This window comes from Mustela erminea, chromosome 11 (assembly GCF_009829155.1).
Source record: "Mustela erminea isolate mMusErm1 chromosome 11, mMusErm1.Pri, whole genome shotgun sequence".
Lineage (NCBI taxonomy): Eukaryota > Metazoa > Chordata > Mammalia > Carnivora > Mustelidae > Mustela > Mustela erminea.
This window is the reverse complement of record NC_045624.1, coordinates 14,439,146-14,461,348: the sequence shown is the minus strand read 5'-3', so window position 1 is coordinate 14,461,348 and position 22,203 is coordinate 14,439,146. Positions and strand designations below refer to the sequence as shown.

At 36.8% G+C, this 22,203-nt stretch overlaps 1 protein-coding gene across 4 annotated transcripts in view; it reads left to right on the top strand.

Moving 5' to 3' along the window:
- UBN2 (ubinuclein 2) overlaps window positions 1-22,203 on the top strand; it is an 80,171-nt gene that overhangs the window by 51,232 nt on the left and 6,736 nt on the right. For 2 of the 4 annotated variants that reach the window (XM_032304226.1, XM_032304225.1), the window contains exons 8-16: window positions 1,859-1,988; window positions 4,903-5,021; window positions 5,740-5,853; window positions 6,440-6,583; window positions 7,335-7,385; window positions 9,325-9,367; window positions 13,201-14,751; window positions 20,997-21,228; window positions 21,660-21,749. In XM_032304226.1, coding sequence (XP_032160117.1) covers window positions 1,859-1,988; window positions 4,903-5,021; window positions 5,740-5,853; window positions 6,440-6,583; window positions 7,335-7,385; window positions 9,325-9,367; window positions 13,201-14,751; window positions 20,997-21,228; window positions 21,660-21,749 — 2,474 coding nt within the window. Of the gene's footprint in view, window positions 1-1,858; window positions 1,989-4,902; window positions 5,022-5,739; window positions 5,854-6,439; window positions 6,584-7,334; window positions 7,386-9,324; window positions 9,368-13,200; window positions 14,752-17,515; window positions 19,221-20,996; window positions 21,229-21,659; window positions 21,750-22,203 lie in introns of those variants that run through there. The other 2 variants (XM_032304227.1, XM_032304229.1) reach the window with 2 other exon arrangements.

The following is a 22,203-nucleotide window of genomic DNA, read 5'->3' as shown; positions in this document are numbered from 1 at the left end:
TTTTAAAAAAAGTGGGTTTCACATACCCGTTTGTGGGTTACTCAAAACCCAATGTTTGTCCTCTAATGCATTGTCAGTATATTTTTATCTGTTTAGAACGTGTAGCGATCATGTGTTCATAATTTATTATTAGAGGTTTGAGACCCATCCGTCATAACTTCCATGCATGGATATTTGCTTTGGGGATAGACTTCACTTAAAGAAGTGAAAGAACCTGGTAGATAGAAGGAGACAGGCTCAGGGAAAGTTTGTTGCTTTAGGGGAACCTTTATTTTTTTGAAATGTGAAAATTACTGAAATTCAAACTTTTCATTACCATGTGTTTTAGATACTTCTTAGACCTTAGAAGATTGGAATTTTAGTGAGAAAAAAAAAAAGTTAAATGTGTGAGGGATGTGTGCTAAAAATATAACTGCTCTCAGGTAGGAATTTGTATATATTTGTGATAGACCAATGTTTTGGTAACCTTCAGGGATAATATGTTTCTCTAATTTTTACCTGGTCTTGGCATAGGAGCAGGGAGTCAGCTCTTTGTGTTTTTGAGTTTCCCCTCTCTTTGGAAACCACCGATTTTTATAAGTATGTATTGAGTCACTCTGTTCTTACTTGGAATCTCTTATTACTTGGAGTTTCTATTTTATTTTCAGCCTTAATTAATCTTTAATTATGTGGCAAGCCTAGAAAGCCTCCTACCCAGAGTCTAGACTTTTAATAAAGATTCCTCCTTTAATGTTATTTAAACCAAATGTTTATACACAGAATTCATGACCGTAGTGATTGTATCCCATATGATCTTCTGCATTTGACCTTCTGGTTCTTATAGATTCTAAACATGTTTCCATTCATCTATGTGTTTGACTTCTCTAATACCAAGAATTTTTATTGCCAGTGCTAAGAGCATAGTTCTCCACATTTTGTTGTTTCTGAAATTGCAGTGTATCTTGTAAGTGATGGATATACTTGATATGGGAGGGCTTCTTTCCTTCCCCAGATGCTGTTAATTGACTCTTTGGATTCATCTTATATTTGTGAAAATTATTTATTAAATATATCTGCACCTTCTCCTATAAAAGAATGGGATGATTTGGACATAGTTTTTGCCAAGAGCCCCAGTTTGGTCTTGGCCTTCCAATCAATATGCGTTCCTACCTTCCTACAATAGCAGCTGCCAGATAGATACAGTGTCTTTCATCTTAGTAGAAACCTCAGTTATTGATTAGTAGACTTGTCCTGCTGAGAATATATATGGTGGCTGTTAAAACTCTTCTCCTTTTCTTATTTTTTATTTTTTAATAACTATTACATTAAATATCCATTGAACAATTTATTTTTGGTCTAAAAAACTAATTTACAAATGGAAACAGGAAATGAAGAATTGGAATAAATTGAACAAACTACTAAATATCTAGCTTATGCAGTGCAGGCATAATGGAGGAAACAAAGATGGATGAAAAACAGTCTGTATATGTATCCCGAAGGGTTTCACCTCTTCCAAATCTGAAATTTTTTTAAACACCTGTAAGGAAAAAATACTCTAAATTCATCAAAACTGTGTAAATCTCTAGCGTAGCAATTGCAGTGAGGGAGAGAGGATATGAATATCTATCTGAGGGAATAAGCTTTTGGTTAATTGAGTTCCTGTGCTTTATCCCAAAATGTAGACTTTACCCCTGTTCATAAAAAAATTATTCACCCGTTTATTGTTGTATAAATTCTTTCTATATTTTCTCCTTGAAAAATACTGTTTAGGAAATCATGGAAAGATAAAACGAGGGAAGAGTTACTGCCTTTGCCTCCTTGCTTGTGTCAGTACCTGAAGGAAGCTCTGTACTATTTATTTGTCATTGTTTTTGTTCAGCATCGAGTTACAGCTACAGGAACTAGGCCCTGTCATCCGTAGTGGTGTCTACTCCCATCTTGAAGCTTTTGTGCCATGCAATAAAGAAACACTGGTAAAACGTCTAAAGAAGTTACATCTCAACGTCCAGGTAAGACAAGGAATAATAATATCCATATCTCAGGTTTTATAACCTATAAAGAGACTGGTTTCTTTTGGGGTCTTTTGTCTATTAGGTGCTTTATAGTCTTATTGTACATATGGAATAACTATAGGAGTTGTCAAAGGCATATTGGATCTCTTGAAAAAACTTACATTTTTTAACAGTTGATAAGTCTAGATGAGAATGTTTTCTAAGACATAGATTCTTGGACTGGTAAAATAACTTCAGTTCCACAGCTGATACAGTTTTGCCCTCAAGAAATATATGACAGATTTAGAACTCTGTTTTTTCATTACTGAGCTGGATCTATGCAGATATGTTCACACCTACTTTACACAAACCAATGGAAAGAATCCCAGGGTAAACTTAGAGATTTTTTGGTGTAATCATCCATGTTTTGCTTAGAGTCTCCTCCCCTACAACCTCACTAGGTAATTGTCTAAGTTTGAATGCTTCCAGTGGTCAGAAACATATTTCATTGTAATATCAGAAAATTCTTCCATGCACTGAGACAAATCCAGGTGCTTTCTACCCCATTGGTCCTAATTCTACCTTTGAGTCTATTCATAAATATAATTGTCACCTTCACAGCTTTCATGTTTTTGAAAGCTTGTATTGTGTCCCCTTCTTCACTTCATGTAAAATGGTTTTTAGTATCTTCATTGCCCTGATTATACTTCCCTTAATGATTTAGTTGATTATATATTTTAAAAATATTTATAACTTGCAAGTAAAGGAAAAGAACTTAAATGTAATTTAAGACCAAAAATTACATTTTTTCTATTAATAAAGGTATTTCATGGAATTAAAAATACAGCCAGGAAGGGATGGGAACTAATAATTTAGATTAACTCTTATTTCTCTCTACGTATCTCCCCATGTCTCATTTTTATCCTTGTAAGTCATCTGAAAATAAGATTACTTTTTTTTTTTTTTTAAGATTTTATTTACTTAACTGACAGAGAGAGAACACAAATAGGCAGAACAGCAGGCAGAAGGAGAGGGAGAGGGGGAAGCAGCCTCCCTGGGCCTGATCCCAGGAACCAGGGGATCTTGATCTGAGCTGAAGGCAGAAACTTAACTGACAGAGCCATCCAGGTGCCCCTGAAAATAAGATTACTTTAGTCTCAAGGTTTTATATTACAGAAAAGCCACACACAGAGACTGACTTAGCCCTCTCATCCCAATCCAAGTTCTTGGGTCAGAAAATCTGATTATACTATCTTGGGTCAACCAAAACTTTTCTGGCCAGAGGTTGGGAGTCACATAGCGCAACATGGCTGTCTAAGGCCCCCCATGGCTCTAATGGGAGAATGAATGTGGTGCCCTGGACCACTTGTAATGTGATCTGAGAGACATAGAACTGTTTATTATAAGTATTATATAACTGTTAATAAAACAGCCTGACTCTTGGTTTTGGCTCATTTCATGATCTCAGTGTTTTGAGATTGAGCCCTTCATCAGGCTCTGAGCTGGGCATGGAACCTGGTCAGGATTCTCTCTCCCTTTCCCTCTGCCCCTCCCCAACTCCCCATATGCATGCATGTGTGTGCTCTCTCTTTAAAAAAAAAAAAAAAATCTTCTGAATTGGGAAATCTTTCTCAGTTTAAAGCAGAGAAATAAACAAATGAAATTTACTTGAGATCACATATTTTGTGTCTGTGCCTGGCTCCTTCAGACACTGGCAGTTGGAGCTAACTGCCATACATTCACATGACAGAGTGGGTACCAGTAAAAAAATATCTAGAGGCAGGAGAACAACGTTTTATACATTATCAGATGTTTTCTAAGGAACATATCAGATTTGATATTTGAAGTTATTTAGTATTCCTCTTGGCTGTAAAAGAAGACATTTATCTTAGCCCTTGCTTTTCTTCATATGGTTTTAGCATGTGTACTTTTACTCCCTAAGTACTATATTGTTTGATTTTATATATTTTTGAGCTTCGTATAAATGGAGTCACACTGTCTCCATACTTTTCTTCTGCGACTGACTTTTTTACACTGAACATTATGCACCTCAGATTTATCTGTGTCTTTACATGTGGTGAACTCCATTTTTGGAGTACATTTGCTGTACAGTGTGTTTGGTGTTCCATTCTATAAATACATCCTAATTAATTTATTCATGTTACTGTTGATGGATATTTGGGTTGTTCCAGATAGTCTCAACTACATAATTAAGAAGTGATCACCTAGGATCCATGATACTGGATGTTTCACATTTCTTTTAATGGAATTTTTATAGCAGACAGTGTCATATGTGCTGTTATATTTATTAATTGGTATGTATGAAAATAGTAAGAGTCTTCCAGTTTCCTCTTTCTCTTTGGCCTTGACCTTGCATTTTTGCTTGCAGCATAAGTCATATTTAGTAACAATTTTAAATGAAAGAACAGGATGCCAGCATCCTGTTTGTCGTCTCCCAGATCGAATCCTATGTTCCATGTTGCAAAGCAATATTTCCACTTATGGTACTGCTTCCTCTTCATAATAGTGATCAACCAGTAGTAGTCTGCATATAGATTTTGATCTGTATTTAATCTTAAAGTGTCCATATAATTTATTGGCTGGGGCATTTTTAAGAATGTAAAGGAATACATTGTGTGTCAACTAAATTCAAATAAATCTTAAGAAAAAAATGTCAGGAACACTTAATTATGCTGGGGTACCAAGCAAAAACTGGGATTCTCTTTGGCGGTCTGGGAAGTATGGTCATCCTAATTTTTTATCCGGTGTGCATTATGAAAGGTCAGTGTGGTGGGAGAAGCATCCACATTTAAATATGTTTACATTAAAAAAATGGGCTTTCATTTCAAATCCATAATCAGTGTCTTTTGTGGATCTGCTTTAATTCTCGTAAATGTGTTTTAAAAAAACTTTTAGTATACTTTCTCCTCAGGATGATCGTTTAAGAGAACCTCTGCAAAAACTGAAACTGGCTGTTAGCAACGTGATGCCTGAACAGCTATTTAAATACCAGGAGGACTGCCAAGCTCGTAGTCAAGCTAAGTGTGCCAAGTATGTACCTCTTCTGTTTGGAGCGGCTTTTGCATTTGAGAAATATTTTTAGCTCTGAAGGATTGGTCTTACGTAGATGTTACCACCAAGTCGAAATCCACATGTACCACTGAAGTGGTGTAATTGAGTGTTTTCTAAATGACACAACACTCCCCCATTCAATTGCTTTTGTGTTAAAAGCAAAAGGTCTCTTGATTTAGTGTATGGGAGTGATCAAAGCAAGAGCTGGCACTGGTCACTCATTTCACACATCAGCCAATTTGGCTGAAGTTGGACACAAATATTTTCTGAACTGAAATATAAGTATTCATGGCCTTATGTTACAGTTTGAAAACCTTATATACCAAACCACCTTATAACACATTTCAAAGTATTACATATAAGGTAGATGCCCCCTTCACTTTCCCCTTTGAGTTAATATTCAGTTAAGCAGTTTATTAAGTGTTTCTGGAGCATATCATAGGCACTGTTGGGCTAAAACTCCGCCTCCCAGGACACCTGGGTGGCTCAGTTGGTTAAGTGTCTGCCTTCAGCCCAGGTGGTGATCCCAGGGTCCTGAGAGTGAGTCCTGAGTCGTCTCCTTGCTTTGTGGGGAGCCTGCGTTTCCCTCTGCCTGCTGCTTCCCCTGCTTATATGACACTCTCTCTCTGACAAATAAATAAAATCTTAAAAAAAAAAAACAAAAAACTCTGCTTCATAAAATCTTTTTCATTTTTAGGTTGCAAACAGATGAAGAACGAGAAAAAAATGGATCCGAGGAAGATGATGATGAGAAACCAGGGAAACGTGTCATTGGACCAAGAAAGAAATTCCACTGGAATGACACCATCAGGTAAAATTTAACCAAAGCCTTCACTTTTAACCAAATAGATAATGCGGAACTAAGTTTTCTAATAAAAAAGAATATATAGTAAATGAAAGAGTAGATTGGAAACAACCAAAGATTAGTCTGTAGGAAAAATTCATTCAAAGGAAGATTGATTTGATCCTAATATTCTTAGAGTGCTCTCACTTTTATTTTCATATCCTACTTTTTATAAGCTAATCTTCTAATAATTAAGTAAGTCATACTGGTTTCAGAAGGTGAAGTACTCCATATACTTGTTTAATCAGTCATCTTTTTTACCAGTATTTCTGTACCCAAGTAGAGGGTTTGGCTACAGGACTATCCCTTTCAATCTTTGGTGCCTAGATGAAAGGTATCAAAGGAAATTGTTTCATATTGGGGATTTGGCTGTAGTTGCAATGAGTGATGTGTATTGGAAATTATTTATCTTCATGTCATCTGAATTCTTGAGATAATAGTCTTTATTATTGCTGTCAGATTTATGTGCTTTTAAAAAAATCTGTTTCAAGCTTAATTTTCCACAATTTTGCAGTCAGATTTATATATAAATATATATTTTTAATCTGTTTAGAACTTTGTTATGTAACCTTGTTGAGATCAAATTGGGATGCTATGAGTTAGAGCCAAATAAAAGCCAGTCCGCTGAGGATTATCTTAAATCCTTTATGGAGACAGAGGTGAAACCATTGTGGCCTAAGGGCTGGATGCAGGCAAGGTAAGAAATATGACATCCTAGATTTTACTTTACTTTTCTTATTATTGCTATTATTAACGATACATATATACGTATATACACCCACACACACATATATGACATTCATTTTACAAAGAACCTAGTCATCTCAGATGACCTCTGCTTTGAAAACTTCAAGCACTTAAAAGACAAAATAGTCACATGGATGTGGAGATACAGAGATAGACATGAAGGGTGGTTATTTGTTTTTTTTATTTTTTATTTTTTGGGCCAACTCCTTTTTCTTTTTTGCACCTAAATTTGCTAATAGAGAAATGGGAGGAGTAGAAGATGGTTAGGAACTTTGGGAGGGGAACTTCACATGGGTATTGTGAAGATAAGGAACTAAATACAAAATGGAGAGTGTAGAAAAGGCAGTCCCAACCTTAGGTTCTGTTGAAAATAGTCAATGTGGAGTGGTATCTCAGAAGTTAAGAGTAGCACAATTTAAAGTTTAAAGAGTTAAGAATGTTGAAATTAATAGATGTGGCTATCTCTGTCATCTTAAAGCATTCCATCTTCAATTTAAAAAAAGGTCTGTTAAAGATTTAAATAAATAACTGTGCTATAAAACTGACCATAAAATAGATTTTTGAATTTACTCTGTGCCATTATAACTTTCATTTGATAAATAAGCGAGTAATAGACTGCTGAAAAACCGTGTAACTAAAACGACAAATTGGCTATAATGATCTGTTACACAAAAATAATCATGTCTTTTTAACTTTTGCAGAATGCTTTTTAAGGAGAGCCGGAGTGTACATAATCATCTTACTTCTGCTCCGTGAGTAAAACAGACTCCAGATTTCTTCATTTATTTTTGCTCACCTTATGTGCTTTAGTAAACAAGGGCTGGTGAAATAGTACTTAAATGTACATTTGAATAGTCTCCCATTTTACTACTGCCTTTAAAAAAAAAAATCATTTTTACTATTTGTGTAAACCTGAGAACACATTTATTATCCAGAAAACTGAATATGTGCTGGCCCAAGATTTGTTAGGTAGGAGCCATGTAAATAGGAAGGTTCTGATGGTTTCCTTTGTTCCTGGGCCTTCCTCCCTCCAGTTCTGTGGTCCTTTTTCTTTCTCTCTTAGTGACCATTCATGTAGCTAACCTATAGCCTTGTGCATTCCAAGATGGTTTCCTATACATACCTACCCTGCCTTGCCTTGCAGAGTGTTTCATTCCACAAAAATTGACCTGTTCTTCATTTCCTTCCCTTCTCTTCAAAACTGGGTATTTCCTTAGTGATGTGGGTACTAAAGAAAGGTCTCTTAACCTAAGAGGGAAAAGTAAAAAGCTGGAGTTTTCGTGGTTATATTTTTGGGTGAATACTGGTTGACTTCAGGAATTTTATTTTTACCTACAACTTAGAGCTATTTCTCTGTAGCATAGAAGTATAGCAATACTTAATAAAATATTAAATTAGTAAGTTGCTAAGAATTTATGGATCACTGTATTTCAGTATTCTAAGAGGTCTGGCTAACAGCTGGGTAACCTTACAGAACTCTCCGTCTCCTTGCATACAATCACAATGGAAATGTTTGCAAGGCTTAGGAAGGACACTTTGTTAGCATACTGTCAGGGTTGTATTGGGTTGGTTATGGCTTTCAGTTCTTGCCATTCTTGTTTATTGATGGTGGTTTAGTTATCCTGGGGCAGGGGATACATATATATTGGTGTGAGTAATATTTCTGGCCTTTAATTTCCCCACTGTTATAAAATCAAATTTATTACAATTCAGGGTAGAAATAATTAATTCCTTTAAACCTAAAACTGATGTTTACGTAGATCCTCTTCCCCAGTTTTTTTTTTTAAATAGCTTTATTACTATGACCAACTCGTGTTTTTAATATCAGAAAGTGGAAATCAATGGGATATGTGGGCCCCAAAGGTCCTTATCAAAAAGACTTTGAAAATTACTGTTCCCTTAATGAAGTTGTATATTGACCATTTTAATCATGATATTTGCTAATTTAATGGATGACATTTTCAACTCATTTTCAACTCAGTGAAATGGAAGTACTCAGTGTGAGGTATTTTGGCTTGTTAACCCTTTAATTCAACATTGAATACTTCCTCTTATTATGGAACTGTAAGGTTTTTTTTGTCTTCAAACTTTTTCACACTGGTTCCCAAAGGTTTCCAGGCTCCATGCTATTTTTCTTGCCTTTTTTTCCTGTCATTTTGACATTTTTAATTGGAATTTGTATATTAAAATAATTTTCTCTAAAAACAAAGATTTGTTTTGTTTTTAAAATGTCATCTCATTTACAACTTCTTGGCAGTGGTTCTCCTCAAATTATGGTTTATTTTGAACTGAAAGTTTCTTGAGGCTTTATTTTCCTATAAATAATCACAAATTCTTACCAGTTGTTTGAAGTGAGTCTCTTAGGAAGCTTTGTTACCCTGTCTTGAGGGGTTTTGTTTTTGTTTTTGTTTTTGTTTTTGAGCATTTACATTTAATTTTTAAAAAACCTTTGTCTATAATTGGTATTTTGCTAAGGGTGTGGCCTTTCTTCCAGTTGATTGAAATTAGAGGAAATGATACTGTATATTCACATATAAACTGAGCATTTAATTATAGTTCCTTCCTTCATAGAGTTTTCCAAATAGCATAAGAAGTTACCCACGTAATGACAAGATTATGTTATAATTTCCTAATGGTGACCTAACTGCTACTGAAGTGGCCTTTTTTTTTTTTTTTAAACTCTTGTTTTAGGGCAAAGAAAAAGGTGATTCCTGCACCTAAACCCAAAGTGAAGGTAAATATTGAACCAAATATTAATTAATCATTATTGGGGAGTGTTGAAATATATTCTTAAAATGCAAAGAATATATGTATTTGGCACAGGTGGATAGATTCCATACTTTTAAGAAGGGTGTTTTTAAACTTTGTAAAACTCCTAGAACCATTGTATTTCAGAGAATTAAATTGTAAGAGTTAACCTAATATAAATTAGAAGTGTTCTGTAAAAACAAATATCCTTTAATATAACAAATATGCTTTAAATGCATAGTTGAGATTACAGAAATGGAAGAGAAATCCCTAAGGCCTGAAACAGAGAAAAAGCTGCCGGAGTGTTAATCTGTCACTGAAACTTCAGTTGCCTTTAGGTGCATTTGCTGATTTTCATCCATCACTTTATGGTTTATTTTTAAATTTCTTCTCAGACCACAGCAGATAGGGGTTTCTTGCCTTACATAGGTTAGGAATTAGACTGAAACTCTGCATAAACCTGGGACTTTCAAAGGATAACATCTTTAGTAAAAGGAAGGATTTGAAAAAAAAAATCCGTTCACCAGCAAAAAGATTAAGAAACTTGGGTGTCTTGGCCCGAGTCCTAGATTAGGGGAAGGAAGTCCTTCCTGAGAATTTTCCCTGGTTTAGGAGTTTAACTTATACTGCTTCTGCAAGATCTGGGGAATCCTCAAGCGTTGAAAAGAATGTAAAGGTATTAGATTAGTTATTAACCCAGGGCAAATGGCTTATCAAATTCTCTCTGGAATAATGCAGTTTCATCCCAGGCCCCAAAGGCTTACCACATATATACCATGTCAAATATGAGTTTAAAATATGAAAACACGAGGAAATAAGTTGCTATGAGTGAGAGCCAGCGGAAACATCTGACAGAATTAGATCCTTGAGAAGGGCAAGTGATGGATTTATTAGGTTTAGAACATAAAGGAATTTAACTTGTTTAATATTTAAAGAAGGAGAAGGGACAAAAATACCAAATAGACAAAGCAGAGTTGAAAAAGAATCATGTATAATCTATAGAAGTGAAAATTATAATCATGTGAAAGTAAAATTGTAAAGAAAGCCAACAGCCTTTAGGTTTTAGACTTTCCCCATAGCTTTCATCTCTTTGAATAGATGAGTTTCTTGGCTTATGAGGTTATGGCCAGTAGGTCAGTATTCGTTACTCTGTGGCCTTCTTAACTTTTAGCATTAGAGGCTCTTTGAATACAGAGTAAATAGTCTTTTTTCTTACCTACCTCATTTGTCTTCTAATCCAAATAATAATGAGCCAGTATTGCATCACATGTGTTGAGTTCTTGCTTTGCTTTGACACTTTATTTGTACACTCCTAATACTCGCCATAGAGTATTGGTTAAATTTTGATACATCTATTCAAGCATATGTTTATCCGAATTCTAATAATGACTAGGGTGGTGTAGGGGAATTACCTATTTTGTTTGTGTCTTTGTGATTAAATCTTTGTGATTAAATTACTGTCCTTTGGGGCACCTGGGTGGCTCAGTGGGTTAAGCCACTGCCTTCGGCTCAGGTCATGATCTCGGGGTCCCGGGATCGAGTCCCGCATCGGGCTCTCTACTCAGCAGGGAGCCTGCTTCCTCCTCTCTCTCTCTCTGCCTGCCTCTCTGCCTCCCTATGATCTCTCTCTGTCAAATAAATAAATAAAATCTTTAAAAAAAAAAAAAAAAAATTACTGTCCTTTTCCCCAAATAGAAAAACTATATTGCTGATTCTTGTTTGCCCTACCACCCCTCAAATACCTATTTTAGTTACAAAGGTAATATAAGGAAATACAGTAGAAAATGGAAATACAGAACAGTAAGGAGAAAAGTAAAAGTCTCCAGGAAAAAAAGCTCTTCCTTTCTGGTACACAACCACCATCCCTCCTTCTGGATCTCTGTCCTTGCCAGCCCTCCTTTGAGCCATCCAAACAGTCATTCATTTATTCAGATTTATGAATAAATCTAAATAATCTACCATTTTCTAAATGGGATAACCTGCTTTTTAGACTCATTTATATACTCTCTGGACAATTATCTCTGCTAGTATAAATTTATATAGTATTCGTGAGTAGATTTAACATTAGAAGAAAAAATTAATTTAGGGGCACCTAACTGGCTCAGTCAGAAGAGCATATGATTCTTGATCTCAGGGTTGTGAGTTCAAGCCCCACATTGGGTCTAGAACTTAAAATAAATAAATAAATAGATAGATACATAGAAAGGAAGAAAATTAAAAACGAAACCAGTTTATCCTTTAAAAAAAAATGAAGTTACTTTAAAAAGCAGTGTTCTATTGGTAGTGTTACCATTATTATTCCAGGACATTCCCCACCCTCAGTTTCTGTTCTTTCTAAATAAAATTGGTATTTTCACTAATCATAACTTGGATGGATGGCATGTCAAAGCAAACGTGTCTCATATGTATTACCCATTCATCTTAACAGACAATTTTGAACTTAATGCAGTTATACTACAGAATTCTGAGAGGTAGTGGAGTTTTCCATCAGGGCTTTTAGAATAGCAGCTTAGAAAAATTGCTGAGGAAGTTAGAGTTTAGCAGCCTTCTTATCAGCTTCTTTACTGTAATACCTTAGAAGGTGATGGTAAAGACACTTCCTCTCCATTCTTTCCCCACTATGGTTAAGGTAAGTGCTGTGGTTATATAAACTGATGTGGAATTCAAGACTTTGGGTTTAGGTTTACTTGGATTTCTTTTTAAGAAACTAATCAAAGAAATTTTGAAGTGGTTTTTATGTAATAATTGTATTTCTTCATTATCTTAAAAATGACATGAGTCAAATTTATATTTGCCTTTTAAGGGAAACAACTTTTTTTTTTTTTTTAAGATTTTATTTATTATTTGAGAGAGACGGAGGATAAGGGAAGGAAGTGCAGAGAGAGGGAGAGCTCTGCTCTGAGCTTGGAGGCCCATGCACGCCTAATCTGAGGGTTCTGAGATGGGAACCTAAGCTGAAATCAAGAGTTGGAAGTCCAACCAACTGATACATTAGTCCCAGGCACCCCGAAAAAGTTACTTTTAAATTCTTTTGCTGTTTGAATATTTTAAACTAGGTTCTAATTCTCTTTTCTCTTCCTTGAAACTTAAATGTTTTGAAAAAAAAAATTATCTTAGGTATTCAGAATTTTAATTCCCATAACCTTGTTTTCTTAGTGTACAGTGTCTTGCTCATAGTAGATACTTTAGTAAATATATGTTGAATAAATTAAAATGACCATAATGAATAGAAGACATAGTTGAAGTATGCTTGGATTGAGTCCCAGTTTGAATGTACCATTTTCTCTATGTATTGGCTATGGGTGGCTAGGGCACCCATGGACAGGGCATACAGAGGCAGAAATACAAGGAGCAGAAAATGTGGGTCAGTATCCCAGCAAAAACCATACTACATTAGGAGGGTAGAGTCTTAGGATAAAGGCAGAATTTCTCCTAGGTACGAGGAGAATAAAAAGAGTATAGTCCCTGAACAGATGGATTTGGATCAGTATCTGATGCACGCAGGCTGGGGTGAGGAAGGATTTCACCAGTGATGCAAGTAGTATACGAACGTTCCTTTGGCTTGGTTTCACGTCTTTTTTAGAAGAGCTCACTAAGGTATGGCAGCTGTGTGCAATGTATCAGATGCTTATGGCCTAAGAGCTCTGTCCTCAAAACCGTTTCGGTTTTTTCAGTCTAAAGATTTCCAGTAGAATTTTAATCATTGTGAGAAGTTCTTTGTCCTTTTAAGACTTACACTTAGTAGTTTATTTAGACTATACTTGGTAGTTTAGTTTATTAATCATTTAATTTGTTCCACTATAATGCTGTTTATGCTAGGAGTATAGTCCAAAAAAGGACCAGAAAACTCCTGCATCCTTGGCGGCTTCCGTTGGTGGTCCCTCAGTGAGCTCTAGCACATCTGCGGTGGCCTCTGCCAGCTCTAGCTCTACACCAGCCCAGGAGACCATCTGCCTTGATGACTCACTAGATGAAGACCTTTCTTTCCATCCACCTGCACTGGATCTTGTTTCTGAAGCTTTAGCTGTTATCAACAATGGGAACAAAGGCCCTCCAGCTGGCTCAAGGATAAGCATGCCAACTGCAAAACCTCGCCCAGGACTGAGAGAAGAAAAATTAGCAAGTATCATGAGTAAGTTGCCGCTGGCTGCTCCTAAAAAACTAGATTCTCCTCAGACTGCACATTCATCCAGTCTTATTGCCGGTCACACAGGGCCAGTACCAAAGAAACCCCAGGATTTAGCTCATACTGGCATCTCTTCAGGCCTTATCGCTGGTTCTTCAATTCAGAACCCTAAAGTTTCCTTGGAACCTTTGCCAGCCAGGCTGCTTCAACAAGGACTACAGAGGTCGAGTCAGATTCATGCTGCTTCCTCTTCACAGACCCACGTGTCCTCTTCTTCCCAAGCCCAAGTTGCTGCCTCCTCTCATGCTCTGGGAACACCTGAGGCCCAGGATGCTTCTTCGTTAACACAAGTAACAAAGGTGCACCAGCATTCAGCTGTCCAACAAAACTATGTGTCTCCATTACAAGCAACCATTAGTAAATCACAGACCAACCCAGTGGTGAAATTAAGTAATAATCCCCAACTTGCCTGTTCATCCCCGCTTATTAAGACTTCGGAGAAGCCACTCATGTACCGCCTTCCCTTATCGACTCCCTCACCTGGAAATGGTTCTCAAGGGTCCCATCCCCTGGTTTCTAGGACAGTACCCAGCACCACTACCTCCAGTAACTACTTAGCCAAGGCTATGGTGTCACAGATGTCCACGCAGGGTTTCAAATCTCCCTTCTCAATGGCTGCATCCCCCAAACTTGCCGCATCTCCAAAACCTGCCACATCTCCTAAACCCTTGCCCTCGCCTAAGCCTTCTGCCTCGCCTAAGCCCTCTCTGTCAGCTAAGCCTTCAGTATCAACTAAACTTATTTCGAAATCCAACCCTGCTCCCAAGCCTCCTGTACCCCCAAGCTCTTCCAGTCCAAATGCACTCGTAGCCCAGAGTAGCCACTCCAGCGGTAACAACCCAGTCCACAAACAGCCCAGTGGGATAAACCTCAGCAGACAGTCGCCCACCTTGAATTTGCTGCCCTCCAATCGCACTTCAGGCCTTCCAGCCACAAAAAATCTTCAGGCCCCTTCAAAGCTCACCAACTCCTCGTCCGCTGGAACTGTTGGGAAGAATAGCTTGAGTGGCATCGCAGTGAATGTACCTGCCAGCAGAGGTAGCAGCCTAAACTCAAGCGGAGCGAATAGGACTAGTCTCTCTGGGGGAACAGGAAGTGGAACACAGGGTGCTACTAAACCGTTGTCTACTCCACACAGACCATCCTCTGCCTCAGGGTCTTCAGTGGTAACAGCCAGTGTGCAGGTATGTATGTTACATACGTTCGTGGGATAAAGTGTAAGATTGTATGATCTTCCCTTTGAGTCTGTTCAATAACTGTGCTTATGGGTTGTCCCTCATAGCTTATTACAGCTTGTGGCCAAGGAATTTCCTGATGTTGACATCACAGTACTGGGGATAGTTGGTGGGTGAGGTTTTTGTTAGGATGTGGATTTTTTTTCCCCCCGGTAAAGTAGCGCATACGTACTTCCGCAATTTTTGAAAAACACATAATGCATAGTTAAAATGATATGTTGTCAGAGTCCAGAACAAAGCAGTAACTTACGAAGTTAACATACCCTCACTTTCTTCCTCTCTCTAGTCCCCTTTCCCCTGCCAACTTTTTGATTTTTGTATTTAATAAAATTTGTACATACGGGTTTTTCTTCTTTAGCCATTTGTCTTCAAATAAACTTTTTATTTGTCATGAATTTTGCAGTTACTCATATATAATTCTTTATGTCAAATTACCATCAATAATCCTTTTATTCCACCGTTTCCCCATTTTAATTTGTTTATCTCACAGTTAGAGGGAGTGCCTCACTCAGAGTCTTTTCAAGAAGGCTAACACATACCTATTTTATCTTAGCATTAGCATACCTGATAATTTCTGACTGTCACCCTTATGTATATTGACTTCTTGGGTTCATTAACTGTCTCCCTCCCTATGTTGTATAAATACTGTTCCACTAACCTTTGCTTAGTATTGAGGATTATAGGAAGTCTGAGGCCATTCCAATATTTGTTCCCTTGTTTGTGTTTTCTCTGCCTAAATGCTAGTAAGGTTTTCTCTTTTTCGTTGAATTTCAAGTATTCTCGAATTAGGCTAGATTTTAATCTGTAAGTTTATAGCTGGTGGCTTTTTCAGCTCAAGAATATTTTTTTCAGTGATTGTTTCATTATCATTTCTGATCCATTTGCCCTACGTTTGTTGAGAACTCTTTATCCTTCATGTTTTGTCTCTCTCCTTTCCATGTCATCTTCTCTGCCATTGTTTTCATCTTTCTGCCACTCCCTGTATCCTGAGACTTGTCAGATTTGTCCTTCATGTGACCAGTTTGATTCTTAAAGATTCTTCTTCCCTGTCCCCCATCCCAAAAAGTAATACATATTCACGGTAGGCAAATACACCAAAAAGAAAAGTCCCCCATTCCTGGTACTTTTTTGGATTCTTGTCAAGAAAATGGGTTTCACATAATATGCTGTTTCATAACAAGCTTTTAAAAAAAATACATAACATGTTATGATGTGTTCTTAGGTTCCAAAGTGTTTTTTGAAAACATGACTTTTGTTGATTTGTGGAATTCCGTTGTCTTAGAGTGTTCTTTTTACTGCTTCCTGTTGATGTGGAATAGGAACATCTAATGAAAGAATTTTTACCTTGGTGTTTATAGATGTTTTCTGCTATTGAGTACAAACAAAGCATTAGTATTCATAAACATATGAAACCCAGATCATTACTCTGCCATTACGGTAGGCTTAGTAATGAATTCATTTATTCCAGAACTCTAATATTTTGTTTATAATATTTTATTTATTTATTTGATAGAGAGAGATCACAAGTAGGCAGAGAGGCAGGCAGAGAGAGAGGGAAGAAGCAGGCTCCCTGCCGAGCAGAGAGCCTGATGCGGGACTCGATCCCAGGACCCTGAGATCATGACCCGAGCTGAAGGCAGAGGCTTTAACCCACTGAGCCACCCAGGCGCCCCTCCAGAACTCTAATATAAAACAAAATTCAGTTAACTGTTACTTTACTAGTTGGAATCTAGGACTCACTGATGTTTTATCTGTGTAATTTTACTTTCATCAAAAATGAAATGAAAAAAAATACTGATTAGGGATTGTATGTTAAAATTTAAGTTATAACTAACGTCTGGAAGTTAGTTCACATTCCTTTTTGTATTACCTTTATTAAAATGTTGACCATGTTTAACGTTAATCCTCAGTTTGAGTAAAGGAGAGAATTATAACAGAAATTCAGAATTATAACATTCCTGCCACATGGGTCCTCCTTCCCAGCATCAGTTACTTCTAATTCTCATAGCTTTTTCTGTGTTTTTAAAGATTAAGAATGAATGGAAGACAATTATTCATTTTACTATTATCTCTTGTCATGATAAAGCTTTTAGCTGTGTTTATACCTTTGCCATTCTCCTAAAAGAATAAAATTACAACTTTCGGTTAAATCCATGACTATGTAAAGTATTGTCTCTGTTGAGTTAAACCATAAACTGTGGTTTCATTTGCTTTCTTATTTTAAGTTTTTGGCTTTTTTCCTCAAGAAAAATGCCTTTTTCTCCCCCTTCACTTTGAATTGAACGTTAAATCTTTATCCTTTGTCATCTCCAGAGTCTCTGAGTTCTGTGCCCCACCCCTGCTGCCACCCCTCACCCTTCCCCTTCCTGCCAGTCCTTCTTGTATTTGATCATCTACCCCAGGAGAACCTAGATGCTTAGCATACCAATTCATTTGTCAGCAGGGAACCTATATGGCAAAATGTGTATTTCCAAAAAGTTAGCTCCTTCCTTCTGGTTTTCATCCTTTCCAAAATGACTTTATGATTTGAAGGCCTTATTGATTCTGCCTTCAGATCTCATCCTTTTTGTTCTGTCTTACTGGTTTGACTGAAGAAAAGATCAGTAATAGAATAAGGTTTTTTATAACTTTGGGAGAACCTGTGGTTTGTTTTTTGTTGTTGTTGTTTTTGTTTTTTTAACATAGCCTCTCATTGAAACCTTTTGGTCTCTAGATCGTGTCTCTCTAGAACTCTAACACTAAAAGAAGATTCCCGGTCTGTGCCAGTAAAACATTCAGCACCTGTCTGAAAGACATCTTCCGCTATCTGTTGTTCATTTGCGGAATGAAAAGGACAGGTTTAACAGAAGTTAAAATCTTTCCGGGTTCAGATTATTACCTTTCCCTGCTTTGTTTTTAATAACTTCCTGCTCAAGGCTTTCCTCTTCTTTCTTGCCCTTCAGCTTAACTGATGTTCTGTGAATCCTGTCTTTGCCACTTTATAATTCCCAAAATAATTCACTCCTTAAGCAAATGTTTCTGAGGTATTTACTATGTGCCAGGCACTCTTCTAGGTGCTGGGGAGCTAGGGTAAACACCATACTCAAGGTCTCTTCTGTCAGGGAGCATATATTCTAGGTAGAAAGATAAAAACAAATTTTCTTTAAAAATGTTAAGTGTTATGAAAAATTAAAACAATAATATGGTAGAGTGTGATTGCTGCTAACATAGGTAAGGGATTTGGGGACAGCCTCTTTCAGGTGATAACATTTGAGCTGAGAATTGAATAAACAGTCATTTGGAGATAGGAGGGAACAAACAGTCCAGGCTAGAGAGGTGGTAGGTATGAAAACATGGAGATAGGAAAGAGCCTGACATGTAGGTATGCATGGCTGGACTAGGGAGAGATGGATAGGGGATGGGGTCTGAGATCAACCAGAACCATGTGATGGAGGACCTTGCAGGCCACAATAAAAACTTGGGGTTTTAATCTGTGTGCAGTGGGAAGCCATTGGAGGGTCTTCATAGATTTATATTTCAAAATATCTCCCTGGTTTTTGTAGAGAATGGGGAGGTGGTTTTTAAAAATTCTCTCTCTCTCTCTCTCTCTCTCTATATATATATATATATATGTACATGCATATATATATATACACACACATACATCCATGCATAGATATGTAGAATACCCACCACAGGAAGAGCATGGTTTTCCTTCATTTTTTTCCCTTGGAAATGAAATATGTAGGTCATGGAAGTATGTTTGATTATGGAGCATTATCCTGAACTGTTTGCCTGTTTTTGGTTGGCAGCTTCTCCTCTAGGCTTCTGGATGATATCAACAGTAGGATACCCGACCGACTTTTGAAAGGTCTCCATCTTATAGGGAGAGAGAAATTTATGAACGCTATGTAATATTTAGATAGTCTGATGTTTCATTTTGGATTTATAAACAAAAGTGGACATGGGAGTTTTTTGAAAATACAAACTGTTACACAGTTATGGCATGACATCATTTTTGATTACTCACTTAATTTGGAAAGTTGCCCTAATTTACATTTTCCAGCTATTTTAATACTTCACTTAGCCTTCTCCAGAAAAGCTTGAGTTCTCCTTCTTAGCAGTACTTAATGTTCCTCTGTAGGGGCCTCCACTTGGGGCACATGGTCTTGGAGTGTGTGCTTCATCTTATCCTGAGATTACAAGAGAATTATGATTTAAAAAAAGTTTTAATTCTTAAATTGATGCAGGATCCCTTCTATCTAAGTTGCTTCAAAGTGTCCTTATTTCTAATTTAGTAATTCTTTCCAGTGAATCCATTTTGTATATCATAGTTGGCTCACTAAGGGAAAGACTAGAAAATAGAAAAGTGGCCAAGTCTAAGCATAAAGTGATGAAAATTTGTACTTAAGTGTTGGAGGAAGTGGTGGTTAAAAAAAGAAAAAGAAGAAGAATGGGTATGTTGACAGTAAGTTCATCTTGTCCATTTTTTTATGATGTCTAAAAACTAAGGTTTTAAGCCCTGATGCCCAGAAGGAACGAGACTATTAATGATAGCTGTTGAGCTATAAGGTGGGGGTCACATGCTTACAGGAGCTGCTGAGTTCAGTTGTTGATGAGTGTTCCATAGCCAAGTGCCATTCCTCCCTGAGCTTTTAGATTTACAGAATTGAAACCGAGATGAGGATATAAATTTGAGAGCTAACAAAGGAAATAAAGGAAGGGAAGGCTATTAGAGAAAGAGTAGTGAAACCAGATTTAAAGCCTTCTGGAAGGTGTTCTTCATTTTTTGTTTAGCAGTGGCATGAACTGTTCGGTATAAGAAATATATATGCTGTGGCATATAGGTACGGGAGGATCACTTAAATTTTTTCTCATATATTAACTAAGAAATAAAATGATAAGCCCTTTACTAGTAATGTTTACTGAAGAGGAGTGAGCACACAAAATAAACCTGATGATAGTTAACATCGATTACTGACTAAAATTCGAAGAATTCAGTATTCTTGACGGAATTTAGAACTGTAAAAATTTCGGCCAGGGAAACTTAGAATTGGTAAAATAAGACTACAAAAGAAAAGTCACAGTTGCACAAACTATCATAGATAATATCTGATACTGAGACAATTTTATTGTAATGTTAGTTGATAAGTACATGTAGAAAAGAAAGCCAAAATGGGAAAAGATTATTGCTGAATAGAAAATTGTTCAAAGAATTAAATTAGCTTAAGGAAGTGTACGTAAGTAATTTCTTAGGGAAAGTTAGTTAATGTTAGCGTATTTCTGATTTAAATGTACTTTTCTTACACATGGCATCAAAGCCCAGATAGAGGAGTGTTAAAACACCTTTTACTGTAAGGAGTCTTTATGTTCAGAAAAGTAATGCCATGGAAACCAGCTTTCAGGGGTTAAGGAGAAACTAGGTAATGTGGGGAATGGAGGGTATCATTTAGTAAATTTGATTAACAAAAGGAATACAAATAAGGTTGTTTCTAGGGGGTGAGGAACAGCAAGGAGTAACTGTGGTTGTTTAAAAAAAAAAAAAAAAAAAAAGATGAGGTCTCTGTGTATGACAAGGCAGAGGCAACTTGGAGAAAGGTATAATACTCGATATTTGTACCAGAAAGTTCGGCATAGGAGGATTCATGGTATAGGTCAGATGGTTAGTTTTGGAGGAGAGGCAGTTAGAGCTAATAAAGGAATAGGAAGAACATCTGGATGGCCTCATTTCTTTAAGGTGTTATGATGAAAGCAGTGGGTATTGTGTTACAGGCTCTGAGAGGGTCCTCCTCTAGAACACTAACCCCATGAGTTGTATCAGGAAAGATGGTAAAACAAACAGTGAAATTACCAAGCATTTTCAAAGACCAAATTGAAATTGTTATGGAATTAATGACTCATAGTTCAGATGGAGGGCTTAGGAGCAAAAGTGGAAAAGTGGAAGTCTGAGGTGATGTATGAATGAACGAGTGGTAATACTGGCTTTAAAATAAGGAGTTTAAACTGGCAATGAAGAGCCGAGTAGAGAATGAATTTCTAAACCAATATGGGTAGCTCTTAGAAATGTATTTTTCACCTCAGTCTTCATTTTCTGTCTCCTAACGTTTCTGTTAGATATAGGACACAGTCTTGCGCCCATAAGGATATTAGATAAAATAAATCAATTCAGATTAAAGATTTGATTTCTTATGTATTTTGACCCCTGGTTTCTGCAGTCCACAGCAGGAGCGTCATTATTGGCTAATGCCTCACCTCTGACTCTCATGACATCACCTTTGTCTGTAACAAATCAAAATGTGACTCCTTTTGGGATGCTGGGTGGCCTTGTTCCAGTGACCATGCCCTTCCAGTTTCCCTTGGAGCTACTTGGCTTTGGAACGGACACAGCTGGAGTGACAACCACCTCGGGATCTACCTCAGCCGCTTTCCACCATAGCCTAACTCAGAGTAAGTGGGGCTCTTGGAGTTACTGGGCTTCCTAGTGTGACAGAGCAGGAAACCTCATGACTATTCCCATTGAGAATAGTCCATGTGGAGTTAGTGAAGATGACAGAATTTTTTTTCTTTTTTTAAGAAATGCAATTTATTTCATTTATATGTAAGTCAAATTACTGGAATCAGATTTTATTAACAGTTCTTAAAGGAACCATCTATACCACATTTCTATCTTAATGAAACTACTAATAAAAGGGAGTCGTAGTTGCTGGGTTATTTGCATACACATATTTTTATACATATAAATTTTTCAGTGTGCTCTAGGTTAAGAAAGACTCTGAAGTCAGGGGCTATATCGTACATTAGATAAATATTTTTATTTTTGATCTAAAAGGGCTCAAATCTTAGGTTGAAGATTACTGACAGGTCTGTTTTTCTCTCAGATTTACTAAAGGGTTTACAGCCAGGAGCTCAGCATGCAGCAACACTTTCCCACTCACCTCTGCCTACACATTTACAGCAAACATTCAATGGTAAGAAAGCCACCTATTTTTTCATCTTTTAATATTTATATAGATTTATAAATCGGATTACATACCTTTTCTGAAAACTGAATGAGATGACAAAGGTTGGAAAAAACAGATTTTTATATGACTAAGTCCTTATTAACAACAAACTCCTTATAAGAAAAAGGAAATAGGTATGAGACCTTTCGTTACATGTGGGAAAAAAAAACCTTTTGAAGACATGTGTTTGCTATATGGAAATGAGGACAAAGAAGAGGATTCCTTAAACAGTGTACAAAAGTCATGTCCATTGATTATAATAATTCATATGTATCGAAGGTTTACTAAGTGCCAAGTGGTCCTGTGACTACTTAATGTATTAGCTAATTTAATCCTTCTAACAGGCCTGTGAGTGAGCTAATGACAGCCCCCAGTTTTATATATCAGGATAATCCTAGGAAGTGAGCTGAAATGCAAATCT